Raw genomic sequence first — 18,981 nt, 5'->3', positions numbered from 1 at the left:
AGAAATACAAATAAATAGAAAGATCACTTTTACATATATCTACGTTTTTAAAATAGAAAATATTTGAAATACAAGCGTCGCGCCTAATTAACCCTTTCCACTCGTATGTCGCTGTCCTACATTTTATATTATTATACGTATATTTACATCGTAATTGTGATCGATATATTTCATAATGCTGTTCAAGCACTTAGACTATTCTTTTATATTTTTTATTATGATTATTAACCCTTTCCACTCGTATGTCGCCGTATAGTCACCATCCTACATTTTATTATTATACATATATTTACATTAGTATTTCATTCTAGGGACCGTTGTTACAATGTTTTCTTTTAGTTATAAAATAAAATAAAATAAATAAAAAATCCGAGTTGATTGGCAGCCTTCTCAAATACAAATACGAGTGCAAAGGGTTACCCTTTCCATTCTGTCAAAAGTTTAAAAATCAGTTTTCTTTAGGAAGCGATATTCCTTTAAATATATTACTAATATTTTATTTATTTCATTCGCATAGGGAACGTCCCAGGAGCATCAGCCCCAAAGCGACTGCAACCCGCCTGGCAATGAAAAGCAATAACGATCTGGAACATGTAAGAAGACCTTGATTTCAATTGTCGGTTACCGTTCAATAGCGAACCGATAGTATCTGGAATCGTTAAGGTGTTAACATCAAGAAGATCGATCGATCGATCGACTATCTTACGAATTTCACTGTTAGATTCGATCGAACACTTATGTTTATATTTCTCGTCACGCTCGAGCGTTCTCTGAAGATCGAAACACATACAGAGGGATCATCCTCGATCGACACAGACGACGATCTTTCTTCGAGCAGAGGTCGTCGGTAAAGCTGACAGGATCTGAAATGATCAATAAATTTCGTATCACGTGAATGTAGAATCGTCGAGAAAGTAGGAAAATCCCGATGCAGATTCTTTATGACTACGATTGGACTGTTCTCCAGTGACGTTCGCCGTCTCGAAGGCGGCTAAAGGAGAAGGGGAGAAGAAGTTGCGGCAGAAACTGTCGAAGAACGACGACGCATTTAAATGGCCGGTCGCGTGTTGCTGTGGATTCAGTTTCCTCGTCGGCTTCTCGAAATCCGATTGAATTTCGTGTTTTTACACCTGTGTATAGACCTGCCTTGATTCGTCTGTTAATTTCCACCCACTATCGTGCAAGACACTTGGCGAAGAAGCAAACTTTTCTTTCGATAAACAATTCCTCGTATTATATGAAATTTGGCTGATTTTTTTTTTTTCCGGTTTATTTCATCGAGCAAACGATGTGTCGCGGATGCAAGAACAAGTAACTCTCGTCAAGAGACCAAAAATCAATTTTCAAGAACGATTGAGAACCCGGTCGCAATTGGAGTATAACGGATCCGATCTACAACGTAGGATTTTAGGTGAGTCTAATTCTTCTTTTTCTTCTTATTTGGAAAATTATATTTTATACTTTTAAGAGAATTTTGGGGGGTCGAAACGAAATTTCTAATTTACAATTTTTACATAGGTGCATACGATATTGTAATGAACAAACCGGTTCCTCTAGTTATTACTTCTATATTCCTTATTTGGATTAAGCACGTGTTTTTATAGCGAGGAATTTACGTTTGATACTCGAGGGATTCTCTAACAAAAATATTGAAATGTTATCAAATATTCTTATTTAACAAGATTAATCCAACGACGGTGTATCGATCATTGAACATGCTGTATCACGATCAGTTCAATCAATCATCATTAACAGATATTACTCTCGATACAACTATCTTTCTAGAAATGTTCTTTACATTTTGTTAACATCGGCGGACGGTTCGATATGCATGAAATAAATTAAACTTTTATTAAGTAATCACAATCTTTTATACAGGGTGTCTCACTTAAACTGATACAAAGCTCTTATTCCGTAATTATTAATGATACAAAAAATTGTTGATATGGAAATTGCATTGGAAAAGGGGGTCTATGTTTTAGTTAAGAGATATGATGGTCAAGTTTTATTTTTTAAATGGAACCATATATTTTTTTTTTCAGATCATGTAATAGTGCTTCTCAAGACGAATTCATTAAGCTATAATGTATACACACGATTTTAATTAGTTTTCAAGATATAATTTACAAGTTTCCCGATTTTCAGTAGATCTCGGTATATACGAATAATTTATTACTTGAGCGAGTAATGCGATACGATAGATATATGTTAAATTAGCATGATACTTTAGTATGGACGTAAAGTAAAATTAATGTTTATTCTTCCAAGTACAGTTTACAATTTTCAAATGAATTTCAGTCTCTAACGCTATTTATACTTTTTTTTTATACTCTCACGATAGAAATGATTTTTCGCGTCAGAATTTCTCGATCTAGATCGTACTCGTTCGAATCAATCCGCGGACAAATCAAGTTCAGAATTTAACGGCACGATCATTGATTGAAACTGATTGCAAAAGGCACGAGTATTATCTGACCTAATGATCTATCGCGTTTCCTACAATAGCCTCGGTATCACAATGCACTTCTTATTGCTATTAAATTCAAAATTATTGCCTCGTACTCGACAGGGAATCAACACTGTTCGATGAATCCTATTTTCTTTTCTTTCATCTATTACAATTAATTTCAGCGGCTTGGTATTTGTGCACCAAGTAAGGGAAGAAAATTTTCCAAAGAAGATCGAATGCAATTCTAATCCTTCCTTATCAAGCACAGTGAATTTCTCGAACAGAGGAATGTTCAAGGTGACTAATCTTAGATAGAATGCATTTCTCTAATTTCACGTGAGCATCTTTATTGCGGTATTTAGAGCTGCAGTTAAACGTTTGCGCTAAGCCTTTAAGTAACATGTCAAGGCGCACGTGCCACGGAATAGATCGTATTAACTCTTATTGTATCTTTTCTTCCTATCAAAGGAAGCGTCGCGATAAAAGTGCACTTCATTTGCAAGAAAAACACCACCGTATTAATGGTTATTATTGATCAAGACACTGGTACATTTTTTTTTCCGCCAGTTAATGAGAATTAGAACGTTCGGTTTCTTTTGTTTTCCTTTTTCCTTTCAATGTTTCTCGGGATCGTGTTTTGTTTGATGTAATACGGCACGATGTAATTATAATTACTCGGCAAAATTTTTCAATTGAAATTTTTCAATTGTTACTTGATTGCTTCCCAATATTCATAGGGTTCGATAAGAAAATAAAATTAATTTTCACTCGATTGAAATTGTCAAGGGCTTTGATAGTTTTATATATCTTTGTGTAAGTACAGTGGGTCAGAAAATTATTCTCATGTAAAATTGGACCAAATGACTTGAAGTTTCTTGAGAAGCTATAAAAATTAATTACGAATTGAACGAACGATTTCATTTAAAATTGGACCAATTGGTTTAAAGTTTCTCGAGAAGCTATACAAATTAATTTACTAATCTGCTTTTGTCGTTTTAAAAAATTACAATTTGCCGAAATCGGGAAAGAAATAGTAAAAGACAATTTTTAACTTTTTTACCTGAGCCTATAATGAAAATTTAAATCATGTCTATTAAAAATTTGTCAACGCATTTGAAAGTTCTAAGTAATTAAAACTTGTGAAAAGTCGGGATTTTCGGAAATTTTAATTACTTTTAGCTTCTAAGTGTCTACGAAAGACACATTTTAAATATTCATTGTACGTTCATATAAAATGGTTAAAAAATTGCCTTTTACTATATCTGTCCCGATTTCATAGTAAATTAATTTGTATAGCTTCTCGAGAAACCTCAAGTGATTTGGTCCAGTTTTAAACGAATAATTTTGTGACCCACTGTACGTACTCGAGATAAGAGAAAAGTGTAACAAAGTTATTGCAACGTATTTTCAAGGAAACAACTTATGTTGCAAGCGTTTAATCCGTTTATTCGTTGAAATCACAACTTTGTCTCCAGATGATATCTGGTCGTGTTTACGAAGTAGGTGGAGCGTAAATCGAAGGTACGTAAAAATAAAACAAAAAAAAAAAAAATTGCATTGCTACGCTGATATCACATGATTTGCTCACGCAACCGGTGATTCTATGCACTCACGTGCTTTTGAATCAACCTCGTGTTGTCACGCGGTTCTCCCATTACCTTCTCCCATATGTACTCGGCTGGAATCGCGTGGCCGCGCATGAGTTTATATTAGCATTGTTTTTCATGCAAATCTGTCCGCGATACACTCGAATAGCTCGGGACGTGTCTCATTTAAATCTTCACCCAGAAATTATGCTTTATGTTAATTGCCGATAGAACTGTTACCGTCGTTGCCTTGAGTAAACGTACATACGAACGCGTGCCCTCGAACATACCGGCTCGACGGGGACAATCGTGCGATACCACTTATCAAACTAGCTTCCACTTTGAAATTCTTTTTACGCAGAAATTACATCAATCGAATTGGGATCCTTAAGATGACTATAATCAGCATAGCTCTTAAGAAATCTCCAAAAATAAATAAGAAATCGCAGCAATCGGCTTTTTCTTAATACTACTTTGTACAGATATATCTTTTCTTCGAAAGGAAAACGATAAGAAGGTATTGCATCCAGTTTAAATAAAGAATATCCAACGTTGATTTAGCCAGATTTCTTGTGTATTTGAATAAAGATTTAGCGCCTTTTTTTTTATAAATGAGATTATTACAACGTTGCACAAGTAATTTACACTTGGAGTATTTTGAAAAAGAATCTCTCCTTTTGGAGAAATTGGTATGTCTCTTCTTGCGTCATTGTTTATCTAATATACTAATACAGGAACGATAGTTGGATCATTGTTTAACATCGTCTCGTAAGCTAGATACTCAATCACGATAAGTCACACGTTGTTATCACTGAACCCGAGACAAATATTACCGTTTATTATATTCAGCATGTTGACGTGTTTGAGAACATCATCTAATAAGTTTCAAACGATACATTCAATATTTGCTTAACAATATTTTCTTAATCGAAAACAATTATTACAATTATTCGTGGTAACTGAATAAATCTTATTATAGAATACGTCTATTATTAGTAATCTAATTATACTATGTCGTACTAATTGCGGCTATTTCTACTGTGGCGTGTTAACACGTTGACCGCGAGAGTAGAAAACAACATGTATAGTCAGACATTGAAATTATCACTAGCTACTGTCCGCCTATTAAGGGGGTACGACTACTTAGGGGGGTCAAAAAAATCTATTGAAATTTTTTTTACAATCGTTAATCTTTTTTTTTTAACAAATTTTTATCCTACCTTTCATTGGAAAAAATTACAAATGCATATCACTCTTTTCAATGAATATGGATGACTTTTTGTTGACAGATTAATACGTTGACCGTAACAGTATTATTTGCGACTACGTATTTAGTCATCATAATTATGCTTAATTACCGTATCAATTGGTTACGGTAAAGAAGGTTATGTATCTAATGATTGTCGATTAGATGCCTCCGTATTATCGATACGTTTGTTACCGATGATCAACGAGAAGCTGAACAAACGAACTATTAGGCGTAACTACGTAAATCATAATCCACTTGACAAATAAAATTTATCGTTAATTAAGCATTCTTATTCACATGACACGTCGGGTTTCGCAATAGGATTAACAAGAGGAACACGAGGAAAGGAAGATATTATCTTCCTCACACGAGCAAATTTCGTGTAACAATTACGTTATACACATTATTCATGAATCACGATCATTTTAGTGATCCCAGGTGTCTTCTTAACAGAGGAAAATAGTATGTTTATTAAATAAAGAAACTTCTTCGTTATTTGCTTATGAAATTAACATCAGCGTAATATGCTTATCGTTGATTACGTTAACGAAGAAGAGATCGTTTGTTTTGCCGTCAGAATAATCCTAAAGGAACGTGACTTGAATATTTGTTAATTAAATTTATTATTACAATGTAATATTGTCAGACAGGTGTATGAATAAGATCGTAAATCAATAGATCATTGTAATCTTTAAGCAGTATCATTTAAATATAACTGATAGTGTTCTTAGTATTTCTCCTTTTTTTTAAAAATTGCCAAAGTATAAGTGGATCCATTTACCGTTTGGTGCACCAAATGAGCTTTCGGATTTCATTCCAGAGGGCGCAAAAGTTATGCAAACCTTTAGTTCCGATAATTTACACCAGGTGGCGCTTCTTTTTTTCTATAATGGCGCCTCTAGTGACAATTTTTAAAATACAGAAATGTTTATGAGTTTTTAACTTGGATTTATTTAAAAAATTCAAATGATAAATGTGTTTCTAATAATTGGTACTAATCTGGGATGTTTAATTTTCAGAATGAACAAATCAAACGATACGGGAGATGGGAATCAAGGTAATCAATCGGAAGGATATGTGAATCATGCTTTGAGCGGATCTGGGGATAGTTTAAATCTTAATCACTCGAATAACTCTCAAATTCTACGGAATTCTTTTGCAAACCACCAAGAAATACAAGGTTCATCAGATTTTATTCGTAAGTATCGCTCGTTTGTAGATTTCACAATAGCATGCTCTTAAAATAAAACACTTCATCATTTTCTCCTTGAGTAGGTATCATCAATTGATCTATTAGTTTGTTTACAATCAAATGTAAAATTAGAAGTTTGATTAACCGAGCAAATAGAACAGGCTAAACAATTTTGTTTTTCTCAGTGGTTACAGAATCTGGGGATGATGAGATCCACCACAATGATAATTCTATACACACAGTATTGCGATTCGTAAGGCGACGATGTAGGTCGATTTGCACAAAGAAAACTGTTTACAAAAGACTGCCAATTTTAAACTGGTTACCAAGGTACAATGGACAGGATGCAATCGGCGATCTCGTTGCCGGTGTCACCGTAGGTTTAACTGTGATTCCACAATCATTAGCGTACGCTAATGTAGCCGGTCTACCACCCCAGGTTAATATTTATAAATCTAGGAAAGGTTAAAGGATAGGATGATTAGGTTTTTAATAAGCAATATTATATTTTGCAGCATGGATTATATGGTAGCATTTTAGGCTGCTTTATTTATATTATATTTGGGTCCTGTAAGGATGTACCACTTGGGCCCACTGCCATTATTTCTTTGCTTACTTACCAGACAGTAGCACATCTTGATGCACCGGTGGAGCATGCTATTCTTCTTTGCTTTTTGGCTGGAGTAATAGAATTAGTAATGGGTATATTTGGTCTTGGTAAATATACAAATTTAACTGCCCTCTCGTAATCCCAACTAAATACTTTGGAATAATACCTAATATTAATAATATTTGTTGCAGGATTTTTAATTGATTTTGTATCAGGTCCGGTTAGTTCAGGGTTTACATCAGCGGTAGCTTTAATAATTGTCACCTCACAAATAAAAGATATCCTTGGTGTTCCTGCAAGGGGATCGCAATTCCTTGAAATGTGGAAAAGCATTATTGGATGTATACACGAAACTTCAGCTTGGGATGCTACACTTGGAGCATCTTGTATAGCATTTCTATTACTTTTCAGGGTGAATACATTATTTATTTGTAAATAATGTTATAGCGTACCTATTTCAATATGTGTTTCTTCGTTTCGTAGCTTCTAGCATCATATAATATAGGTCCTAAAGATAAAGAACAGCAAAATTCAAAATATCATGCTATAAATAAACTCATTTGGTTAATTGGTACATCACGAAATGCGCTTCTCGTGATTCTTTGCGGCTTTTTAGGATACAGTTTCCGCACAGAAAGCCCCTTCAAATTGGTTGGTAAGAAATGATTACGATTATTTTTTTACCGAATTTAAGTAAATACAAAAGTATGTAATTAAATACTCGTCATCATCTAATACGATAATTCTTTCACAGGATACATACCGGCAGGTATGCCAGCAGTACAGTTACCACCTTTTAGTTATACAAGAAATGACAATACAACAGCAACTTTTGTTGATATGGTTTCAAATTTGGGAAGTGGTATTCTCGTTTTACCACTTATTTCATTAATGGAAGATATTGCTATTTGCAAAGCTTTTTGTAAGTTTTATACTTCCCGTTTCGATAAAAACGTGTTCGAAACATGTTTATTATATGTAATGAAAGAAAAGAATTTCGTATTTATTTCAGCAACTGGAAAATCAGTTGACGCTACGCAAGAATTAATAGCAATTGGAATGTCAAATATTGGTAATTCTTTTGTCCAGGCTTTTCCTAGTTCAGGATCTCTTAGTAGAAGTGCAGTAAACAATGCATCTGGAGTTAGAACGCCAATGGGAGGGATTTATACTGGTACTGCGATAATTTAATTTTTTAACAGAAGTTTGTTGGAATTTTGTTTTACTAATTTTGCCTTCTTACAAAAACCAGAGATTTTTATTCACGATTTATTTTAGGTACTTTGGTAATAATAGCTCTTTTCTTTCTCACACCATACTTCAGCTATATTCCAAAGGCTACATTAGCAGCAATCATTATAGCTGCTGTAATATTTATGGTGGAAGTTAAAGTTGTAAAGCCAATGTGGAGAACAAAAAGTAATTTTCCGATTTAAAACAAGAAGAAAGAAATTTATATCGAATTCAAAGAAATCAATACAATTTCCTTACTTTCTTACCTTTTTTCAGAGTCGGATTTAATTCCCGGATTAGGAACGTTTATTGCATGCTTATTGTTACAATTAGAAATTGGAATTTTATGTGGTATTGGAATAAATATCTTATTCATTCTGTACCATGCAGCTCGACCGAAAATATCTGTAGAAAAGCTTACCGTAAGTATATTTTATTTTTCAATTGATTAGTTACATCGCATATAAAATAAACAATATGTAATTTCTATGTTTTAGACCCGACACGGTACTCAATATCTTATGTTAACACCAGATCGATGTTTAATTTTCCCATCGGTAGATTATGTCCGAAATTTGGTAACGAAATACAGTCAACGAGCTGGGAACGTGGCAACCCCCGTTGTAATCGATTGTTCTCATATTTATGGTGCCGATTTTACTGCGGCCACAGTAATCGAAACTTTAACGAAAGATTTCGCGTCAAGAGGGCAACCATTGTTTTTCTATAATTTAAAACCTTCGGTTTATACAGTATTTGAGGGGGTTGCATCAACTGACTTTGTCGTATACTATACTCAGGAGGCGCTGGACGATCTCCTAAAAGACAGAGGATACTTAAAACAAATTAAATAGAATACGTTATTTATGTACCTTAAATTACATAATACGAATTGGATTACCACATTATTTTACGTTAACAGTAGAACCGGTTGTTCAATAACATCATTCTTATTATAGATTTTATAGGAAGAAGTATAACACAGATACTTCTTATTTTTTCATTACATATTTCCATTAATTTTCAACGAATCGTACCGGGCATCATCGCATTTTATATTTAAGAATGCATTAAAATTAATGTAATATTTATATTAAATACATTACAGTATAGACATTTTTAATGAATCACGTTTTTATGTATTATATTAAAAAAAAGTCTAGTGTAGGTCTTTATTACCGTTCATCCTCGTTATCTACATGCAACAAATGATGGTGCAAAAATAAATTTTATTACCTCTTCAAAAATTATTACTCGCGGTTTATCCTTACCCCTGTAGCACGGTGACCCCCCTTACATCGCGGTTTATCCTTACCCCTGTAGCACGGTGACCCCCTTACATCGCGGTTTATCCTTACCCCTGCAGCACGGTGACCCCCCTTACATCGCGGTTTATCCTTACCCCTGTAGCACGGCGACCCCCATTACATCGCGGTTTATCCTTACCCCTGTAGCACGGTGACCCGCCTTACATGCGTGTACTTGACGGCGTAAAAATCGAAAATTGCAAAAAAAAACCGCGTAAAACGAGGAACCAATATAGTTTTACTAATAATATCAATCAGGAATAAATGCAAGATTAAAGGTAGGAAAAATACGAGAAACAGTTTAAACATTTTTTTATTAAATCAGAAATAATCTTATTCATTTTCCTGAGAACGTAATCTTGCACTGGCATTAGTTACACGTATAGAAAGTTGCTGAGCACGCTCAACAATGCTCTTACGCTTTTTACTGCTTACACCATGTGCAATTTCAGCACAGAATTTTCGATTTTGCATCATTAAAACTTCTAATTCCTACAAATCATAAAAAAGAACATGTCACTACTATTTATTCATGCCTGTAGTTTTATGTTGATAAATTTTAATTACGGAATAAATACTATAAGAAATTGATTCTTACCTTGACGTTATGTACCAAAACTTTTCTGAAACCAGTAGGTAGCATGTGACGTGTTTTTTTTGTTACTTCCATAACCAATGTTGGGCATCAAATATTGTCCCTTAAAGCGCCTACGAACTCTGTTGTCAATACCTTTCGGTTTGCGCCAGTTTCTCTAAAAATAAATCGTTGCATTAAAAAATAAGCAATGCTTTAAAACATATAGGTACAATCGATATTACAAGTATCGAACCTTCAATTTACTGTATCGGTCACTCTGGTGACGAATAAACTTCTTCGTCCTCTTCTTAACGATTGTAGGCCTATATACCGGTCGGATAGCCATTTTTGTAAGGTATTACAAAACTGGAATAAAAACCATAATCTAAATTAGTTAATGTTTACCTCGGAAACCAATTCAATAACATTACACATTTTCAATCGCATATTGTTTTATTCATATCCCTGTGATAGTAACTTATTTTGAGAAAATACAATATGCCTGAGCACTTTTTACTGATTTATATTAAGTTAATGTATATATATTTCGCATCACATAAATGATTTTTCCAGATATTTTGGATTTTCTATAACATCACGTACCGTTCCTTATTACACGCCACAGAAAAGAGGTTATTTTGAATCCGGATGAACAATTTGTTGCTTTAGACTGCCATCTAGCGATAAGATTAAACTTAACACTTGCGGCTCTACTGGAATTAAAATGTCATGTGCAATTTTCTTACAAGATTATATATTGTTTTAAGTTAAGAAAAGTATACATTACATTAAAGGTTTACTGAAAAAATAACTGAACAATCTGCTTAATAATTTCAATCACTTTTATGTCATCTTAATTAACCAATAAGATAAAGCTACAATTCATGATTGATGCACCTGAGAAACCAGGATATGACACTGCGAAAAGTTACCAGACACAGTCTGCTATATCTTTTCTGTCAAACTAACGCGTTTCTCGATGTATCCGTGTAATGAGAGTAAATGAATATGTAAATGTGATGTAAAATGTCTTTACTACGGTTTTTCACTTAAAATATCTGGAAAAATGTAATACATGCAGGTACCGGATGTTATGATTAATATGGTTTTCATATAATTCTATACTTCAAATGTATAAAATTCATGGTACTAATCGTTAATGTATACTTTTTTTAATGATAGAGCATCATAAAATCAAGGATAATATGTTTACCGTAACGTGTTCCGTTTACTTAATAAAGATTATTTCTATATCTTTCATCCTTAATTGTAGGAATTCTGAAAGGCTCATGAGTCATATTGTATAATTCATAATTGTACTGTATCTTACATTTAAACAAATATTTTAATATTTTTTATACATAATTTAGATTTAAAGAATTGATTTTGAAATATGTTATCTTGATTTAAAATGTTACATATTCTAAAAAGTCAGAAGAATCAAGTGTTACATGTAGTCTTAATTTCATTTGACATACTTTTTTTAGGGATCACATAATCTTAGGATAATTTGATTGATATCTATTGTGTTAATATTTTTTTTTTCGTTATTTACAGCAATATAAATAAATAGAATTGATTAGTAATATGTTGTAAAAAATGCCATCTGAAAATAATGTCAAAGATACAGCTTGTGGGAAAGATAATGGAGGAGATGAAACTGAAGAACAGAATACATTGTTAACGCTTGGCACAGGAAACGAAGGATCCCCAGCTGCTACAAAACATATGGAACCTGTAATAAAGAATAATAGTAAAAAAGTATTTACTTCTGATGTTGAAAATGATTTTATAGAAGAAGCAGAGAATGCTTCTTTACCATTAGAATTAAACCATGTACCAAATGAAAATGGTTTACAGCAAACAGAAGTAATCGATAATACAAATAATACTACCAGTCCAAATTCTTTTGAAGAACCAAGTGCATGTTCTGAATCAAAATGTAATAGAGAAAGCATGGTTTTAAAGACTGCTGCACCGTCAACAATAGTTAGCGAAATTGAAAATAGTACTAATGTTTCAAATAAATTGGGTAATGATACTGTACAAAACTTGAGTGAGAGATTTACATCGTTACCTCATAAAAATTTAATAAGAAAGAAGTGTTTTCTGGTTAGTACTGATAACAATCCTGGAAAGGTAACAAGCGTTAATGAACAATTACCTTTATCCTCCAGAAACATGATTAGAAAGAAACAATTTTTTAGCAAAGATTTACAGTCTAGTAGTACAGAATCACAGTACGAACAAAACACAGGAGATAGACATAACAATAATGAGAGTGAAGTACTTGGTACTAATAACAGAGATTCTGTGAAAGATGCCTGTAGTATACCATTGGAAAGTATAGCCTCGTGTAGTTCCAGCAAACAGCCACAATTTTCGATTGCTTCGATACACGAAGTGCACAGCAATGAAATTGCCAATGCGCATAAATTATTAAACTTAGCTGAAAATAATAACAAAAATGCAAACGAAAATTTAAGCAAACTGAACGAACCTGGTAGTTCACATTCACATGCGTCTAAAAGTGTGCCAAAATCATCAAATAATTTGGCAGACTTAGTACATTGTAATGATATTACTAAGAAACCATTTAAACTGCCAATTTTAGAAAATTTACCTGGAACTGCCAGTGCCCAACAAACAGAACTTGAAGAAAATGCTGTGGCACTTTTAGAACCATCATCCTCTAAAGGTTTAGAGATGGAACCTCGATCTTCGAATAGTAGCGATGCAAGTAATTCTGATACAGAATCACAGCAAGCAGTTTTAGGTCATAATGGGACCAAAAAGGTGCAGTTTCTTTAACTACGTCGACGTTACTGATAATACCAAAATCGTATCACCTTATGTGGACACTCTGTATATTTTCTTTGCAACTTTAGGGTCAATTTATATTGCACGGTAACGTTATCGTCAACGTATTAATTCCCACATTTACATTCGCCCTTGTGGGCGGTGTGAGGAAAGCCTGGACCATGTAATTTGGGAGTGTGAAAGATTTTACGTGGAAAGGAGGCAATTGGGAATTGTGTTAGAGAAAAAAGGAATAAAGACAGGGACAGAAGTTTATAGTATGGTCATGAGAGGTAAAGCAGGAATCTTTAAAACAATTTCCAGATTTCTAGACAAATTAGGGAAAGTAATATGAGGAGTGGAAAGAAAGGGCGAGATGTGCAGGGGGCAACCCCTCGGTAGATGGAGGTCTGCGTGGGATGTATAAGAGAACAAGATGAAATGAGTACAACCAATGGAATGTGGAACCGAAATATAATGTAATCGGTGTATGAGCGTGACAAATTTTTTTGTATTCCGCGCGGTACAGAAGCGCCCGTATGGAATCGGTATCTTGAGAGAAAATGGCCGTTAAATAGGGGGGATTCCCCCTCTACAAACGCCATCTTGGGCAGGCCCAAGAAAACCGTACAATCAATCAATCAATCAATCAATATTTACATTCGGTTATCGATACTTTATTTACTATTTACTCTTGTTGGAGTACGATAACGTTATGGTCCAGTATAAATTGGCCTTTATGCGTGCATGTGCAATGAAAAGTTAATATTACACTCCTTCAGATTTACAAATTCAATCTGTAACATCAATACTGTTAATACTATTATACAATTGCTTTGAAAATTAAAATTGATAAAAATTATTTCACTTCAGAGGCCATGTGATACAAATGGTATTGTAACGAAAGAAGGTGTGGAATATTATCAATTATGGCGGAGTTCAGAGGGCTTTTCATTTCCTGAAGGTTTATACGAAACATTGTATCCAAACCCTCCACCACTTCCACCACGGGTAACGCACAAACTCTTACACAGAAGTAATGCTTTGCCATCTGGTCCGCCAGAATTACCTAAAAGACATCTTCAAAAGTACTCTGCACCTTTGCACCCTGAAGATTGCTTTGGATTTGAAATTGTAGATGTTGATGAAGCCTCTAATTCAAAGGTAATTAAAAGAAATATATATATATATGCACTTTGGGTAATCGGTAAGTATATACATAATTTTAAACTCTATGCTTGATATGTTATTGTATTCCTGGCTCTGAATCTTAATATTTTCTAAAAATAATGTAATATTTTAGTCACGGAAAGCTGTTACAAAAAGTATAGCATTATTAAGTTCACCAAGAGCGCACAGACCATTGGAAAGACCAGAAACCGGATTACCAAATCAGTTAGAGTGTCCGCCAACGCCTACTCATCGGCCAAAATTGTTACGTCCATTACCGATGTATCAAACGTCAAATGTACCATTATCCTCTGAAGAACCTCTGCCTCCATGTAAAATAATAAGATTCTATTAATTCATAATAATTTTGTAATCAAGCAGAATTAAATTAATCTAATGTATTATTATTATAGCATGGGAAGCAAGAATCGACAGCCATGGTCGAGTGTTTTACATAGATCATATTAATCGGACTACGACTTGGCAAAGGCCCAATTTAACAACACGGAATACAGGATGCGATCTTCGAAGGCAGCAATTAGATCGGCGCTATCAAAGTGTACGTCGAACCATTTCACGACCAGACAATATCGATCGTGAGCCGTCCAGCTCGCAATATCCAAATGGGAATAATTTCGATAACCCTGAACGATGTAACGAACCAACCGAAAGAAACGAATCTCAGCCATTCGACATTACCACGAGCCCCCCAGTATTATTTCTGATAAGACCAGATTTTTTCACGGTATTACATAGCAATATGGAAGCGGTGGAATTGTATAATCGTAATTCCAGTTTAAAACATATGATCAGCCGAATCAGAAGAGATAAATCAGTTTTTCCAAGATACGAGCATAACAGAGATTTAGTCGCGCTAATAAATTTATTTGCCGATCCCAACAAAGAGCTTCCAAGAGGCTACGAATCGAAACTTGACAGAACAGGCAAAGTAAATGTAGTTTCATTTCAATTATTTCATGGCGAATGTGTATCACCGTTTTTAAACGTGTTAATTTAATTCCAGAGATTTTTTATTTGTCACGCCAGAAAAGCAACGTCTTTCATCGATCCAAGATTACCTACCGAACCAACACATACCCGGGCATTATTAGATGAAGCACCTGTACCACCACCCAGACCGCAACAATCGGCTATTACAACTGCACCTGAAATACCTGTAGCATACAATGACAAAGTTGTTGCCTTTTTACGTCAACCTAATATAATGGACATATTAAAGGAAAGACACTCGGCATTAGGACAAAACATTGCGCTTCGAGAGAAAGTCAGTACTATAAGAATCGAGGGCACAACTGCTTTACAACGATTGGGACACGATGTACCACTAGCGTTATTGTTAAGGTATAAAACATATTCTCCCGTGGTATAGGATAAAATAATAACTGAAATATTTATTACAGCTTATTCGAACAAGAAATTATGTCATATGTACCTGGAAATGTGGGTAGATCTCCTTTGGGTAGTCCACATGCTTCGCCTGGTTTAACGAGAGCTTCTGCCAGAGCTCCAGCTCCGTACAGGAGAGATTTTGAAGCTAAACTTAGAACATTTTATAGAAAATTAGAAAGTAAAGGATACGGGCAAGGTCCAGGAAAATTAAAGTAAGTTTATTAATTTTATTATTAAGTTTATTAATTTGATATACCAACTTGAAGAATACATTTTTTTTTACTTCGTTTAGATTACACATTAGAAGAGAACATCTTCTGGAAGATGCTTTCACTCGCATTATGGCAGCATCAAAGAAAGACTTGCAAAAAGGGAAATTAGTAGTTATGTTTGATCACGAAGAAGGTTTAGATTACGGTGGACCATCTCGAGAATTTTTCTTTCACCTGTCGCGTGAACTTTTTAATCCTTATTATGGATTATTCGAGTATTCTGCCAATGATACTTATACCGTACAAGTATCACCAATGTCAGCGTTCGTAGATAATTACCACGATTGGTTCAGGTTTTCAGGGAGAGTTTTGGGTTTAGCTTTAGTTCATCAGTATTTGCTTGACGCATTTTTCACCAGACCGTTTTATAAAGCACTTTTGAGAATACCAGCGAGTCTGAGCGATCTGGAGAGTTTGGATCAAGAGTTTCATCAAAGTTTGATGTGGATCAAAGAGAAAGATATAAGTATTGAACCATTAGAATTGACTTTCTCCGTGACGGAGGAACTGTTGGGACGAGTAGCTGAACGTGAATTAAAACCGGGAGGTAGAAATATACCGGTTACCGAGAAAAATAAAAAAGAATATCTTGAAAGAGTTGTTCGTTGGAGACTCGAGCGTGGTGTCGCTGAACAAACTGAATCTTTGGTTCGTGGATTTTACGAAGTTGTAGATCCACGATTAGTGTCTGTTTTTGATGCACGAGAATTAGAGTTAGTAATAGCTGGAGCAGCTGAAATTGATCTTAACGATTGGAGAACGCATACGGAATACAGGAGTGGTTACCACGATGCCCATCCAGTAGTTGAATGGTTTTGGAGTAGTATAAGTCGATTTACTAACGAACAACGATTGAGATTGTTACAATTTGTTACTGGCACATCAAGCATTCCATACGAAGGATTTGCAGCTTTACGTGGATCTACAGGGCCACGAAAATTTTGCATCGAGAAATGGGGAAGACCAAATAGTTTGCCCAGGTATGCAACAATTATAATTTTTATCATATTTTGTTACTGCTTTTCCATCATTGATTTCTGATAGAATTTGCTCCGTTCTTAATGCTATTATCCAAAGTAAGTATATTTTCAGAGCTCACACATGCTTTAATCGCTTGGATCTTCCACCGTATCCTACACCTGAGATTTTATATGAAAAGCTTTTATTGGCTGTAGAAGAAACAAATACCTTTGGAATAGAATAAAACGAATTTACTACGATTACAGCAAATATATGATGATGATGATGATATAATGAAGAAGTGGAGCTTCATATTATTTAAATGAAGTATCTTCATGGATGTAAAGGTATATTCGTCGCGTATTCTATTGTTCACAATGATTGGATTTTTAAGATCATTACAATCAAAACTGTATCAAAATGTAAATATCGAAGAGAAAAACAGTTGCGCATATTTTGAAAATTTTAAATATTGTATACATGTTGCTGTAATCTATTTATATTATAAAAATTGAATAATAATTCGCGAAGTATATGTCTTGTATAAAAATAAGAGATCTGATCTATTGGACGAAGTATTTCGATAAGAATACAAATTACTTTTGTTCAAATTTGAATGATTACGAAGATTGTTGGAAAAACGTCATAGGTATAGTAAAAGAATTGAATTCGTAATGAAAAAGAAACATGTGACTTATTTAATGTAACTTGTTAAAAAGCTTTCTTTTCTTTCCATTTCGCAAAAATACATTTAAAGGTTTTATATGAACGTTGAAAAACAAATAATGCATTTCATAAAGAAAATCATAGTACAGTGGTATTAATAATTTATTCTGTGGTCTACTTAGTTCATAGGTACGATGATGATTTCTAGTCTATATTTTTAAATATTGAATTTGCAGCTATTTTTCTAATGTTTTCAGACATTCCATGTCAATTTATTTAATACCGTCATGATCAGTTAATAATATTATACAAGAGAATAAGACAAATAATTTTTACTCCGTATTTAGGAATATCTCTTCTAATTTATTTTTTGATTAACCGAAAAATTTAATCGCATATTTGTAAAACCAGAAAACCCAATGAATAGACAACGAACGTATGAATAGTATATGAAGAATATAAAGTCAATGAAAGTAATCATAATTAAATTATTGTTCAACTTTTTATTTTGCATTTAGAATTAATACAAACATTTTACAGAACTGTTGTTAATGTATTGAACATTCGTTTGGAATTTGTTCACTCAGTTCTTTAATATTAATTGTAGCAAAGAATCGATGGACATGTATATAGATGTCCTTATGCTTCAAGATTTACTCTACCTCTTGAACTTTAATCTCGCTTCTGCGGCTTTTCGCAACAAAAAATGTTCATCTCTTAATCGTTTAATCGTTCTTTATCTCTAAAAAAAAGAGCATGTACGAAATATAAAATACAACACTGGTTCCTGAAACTGTGTAAAAAAAAATAATGATGATACTTCATTGGCAAAGTTAATTGTTAACTAAATTTCATTTCTGCGATTCTTTGATTTTGTATGGCGATAATGGCAACGATGTTAATAAAATAACAATAATAATCTTAATGTAGTAATAATAACAACAATATTTATTAAATGGAAATACTAATATTATGTGATTGTTGGACATAGGTCACACTTTATATTATTTGTAAACTAGTCATGTAGCATAGAAAAATTGTAGACTAATTAGTATATATTGTATACAGGCATTATAATCATAGATGACTCGATATTTACAATGAACCATGACTGTGTGAGAGCATTCTTTACTTTATTGTTAAAGAAAATAAAATGTGCCTCTTTTGTTATGTTACATTGAATATTGTTATTCTTCACTAATATGTGCTAAACATCTTTCGTTAAAAAAAAAAACTTATAACGATTATATTTATTAATCACAACGAAATAAATTCATCATAGTTAAACGGTAGGAATTTGAAACTTAATGATTAGTGTATTCTGAAAAGTCTAATTCAGTCGTGGTATGCTTTTACAATTTTCTAAAAATATCCAGCGGAAATTTTTTACACTTAGTAACTTGTAGTAGAGAAATTATACATCGCGTTAAATGTACAATTTTTTTTTGTATACTATAAAGCTTTATTTTTTAAGGGAAATGTAAAATGATTTTAGTCAAAA

General features: G+C 33.5%; 3 protein-coding genes across 4 annotated transcripts; 2 read left to right on the top strand and 1 right to left on the bottom strand.

Annotated features, from left to right (window-relative positions):
- The first annotated feature begins 841 nt into the window (after positions 1-841).
- LOC114877756 (sodium-independent sulfate anion transporter) lies at positions 842-9,446 on the top strand. The gene is made up of 11 exons (XM_029190738.2): positions 842-1,411; positions 6,304-6,482; positions 6,662-6,915; positions 6,992-7,193; positions 7,278-7,498; positions 7,570-7,741; positions 7,841-8,008; positions 8,099-8,260; positions 8,365-8,505; positions 8,596-8,741; positions 8,817-9,446. Exons 2-11 carry the CDS (start codon positions 6,305-6,307, stop codon positions 9,171-9,173), a joined length of 2,001 nt encoding a protein of 666 aa, XP_029046571.2. The 5' UTR covers positions 842-1,411; position 6,304; the 3' UTR covers positions 9,174-9,446.
- Positions 9,447-9,923: 477 nt separating this feature from the next.
- On the bottom strand, positions 9,924-10,916 carry LOC114877777 (60S ribosomal protein L32). Its single transcript, XM_029190772.2, is given in 5 exon segments — positions 9,924-10,118; positions 10,225-10,284; positions 10,286-10,378; positions 10,457-10,569; positions 10,807-10,916. Coding segments are annotated over 4 exon segments (405 nt in total). The 5' UTR covers positions 10,550-10,569; positions 10,807-10,916; the 3' UTR covers positions 9,924-9,959.
- Positions 10,917-10,990: 74 nt separating this feature from the next.
- LOC114877773 (E3 ubiquitin-protein ligase HECW2) lies at positions 10,991-18,655 on the top strand. Of its 2 annotated transcripts, none has more exons than XM_029190762.2 (9): positions 10,991-11,284; positions 11,761-12,999; positions 13,876-14,166; positions 14,306-14,504; positions 14,586-15,121; positions 15,197-15,534; positions 15,594-15,794; positions 15,875-16,834; positions 16,947-18,655. In XM_029190762.2, exons 2-9 carry the CDS (start codon positions 11,803-11,805, stop codon positions 17,056-17,058), a joined length of 3,834 nt encoding a protein of 1,277 aa, XP_029046595.2. In that variant the 5' UTR covers positions 10,991-11,284; positions 11,761-11,802; the 3' UTR covers positions 17,059-18,655. The 2 variants fall into 2 exon arrangements, with proteins under 2 accessions (XP_029046595.2, XP_029046596.2); XM_029190763.2 differs by having other exon boundaries at positions 10,991-11,349.
- Positions 18,656-18,981: the final 326 nt, after the last annotated feature.

The sequence above is a fragment of the Osmia bicornis genome, chromosome 11, assembly GCF_907164935.1.
Source record: "Osmia bicornis bicornis chromosome 11, iOsmBic2.1, whole genome shotgun sequence".
Taxonomy (NCBI): Eukaryota; Metazoa; Arthropoda; class Insecta; order Hymenoptera; family Megachilidae; genus Osmia; species Osmia bicornis.
This window is presented reverse-complemented; position numbering and strand designations above follow the sequence as displayed.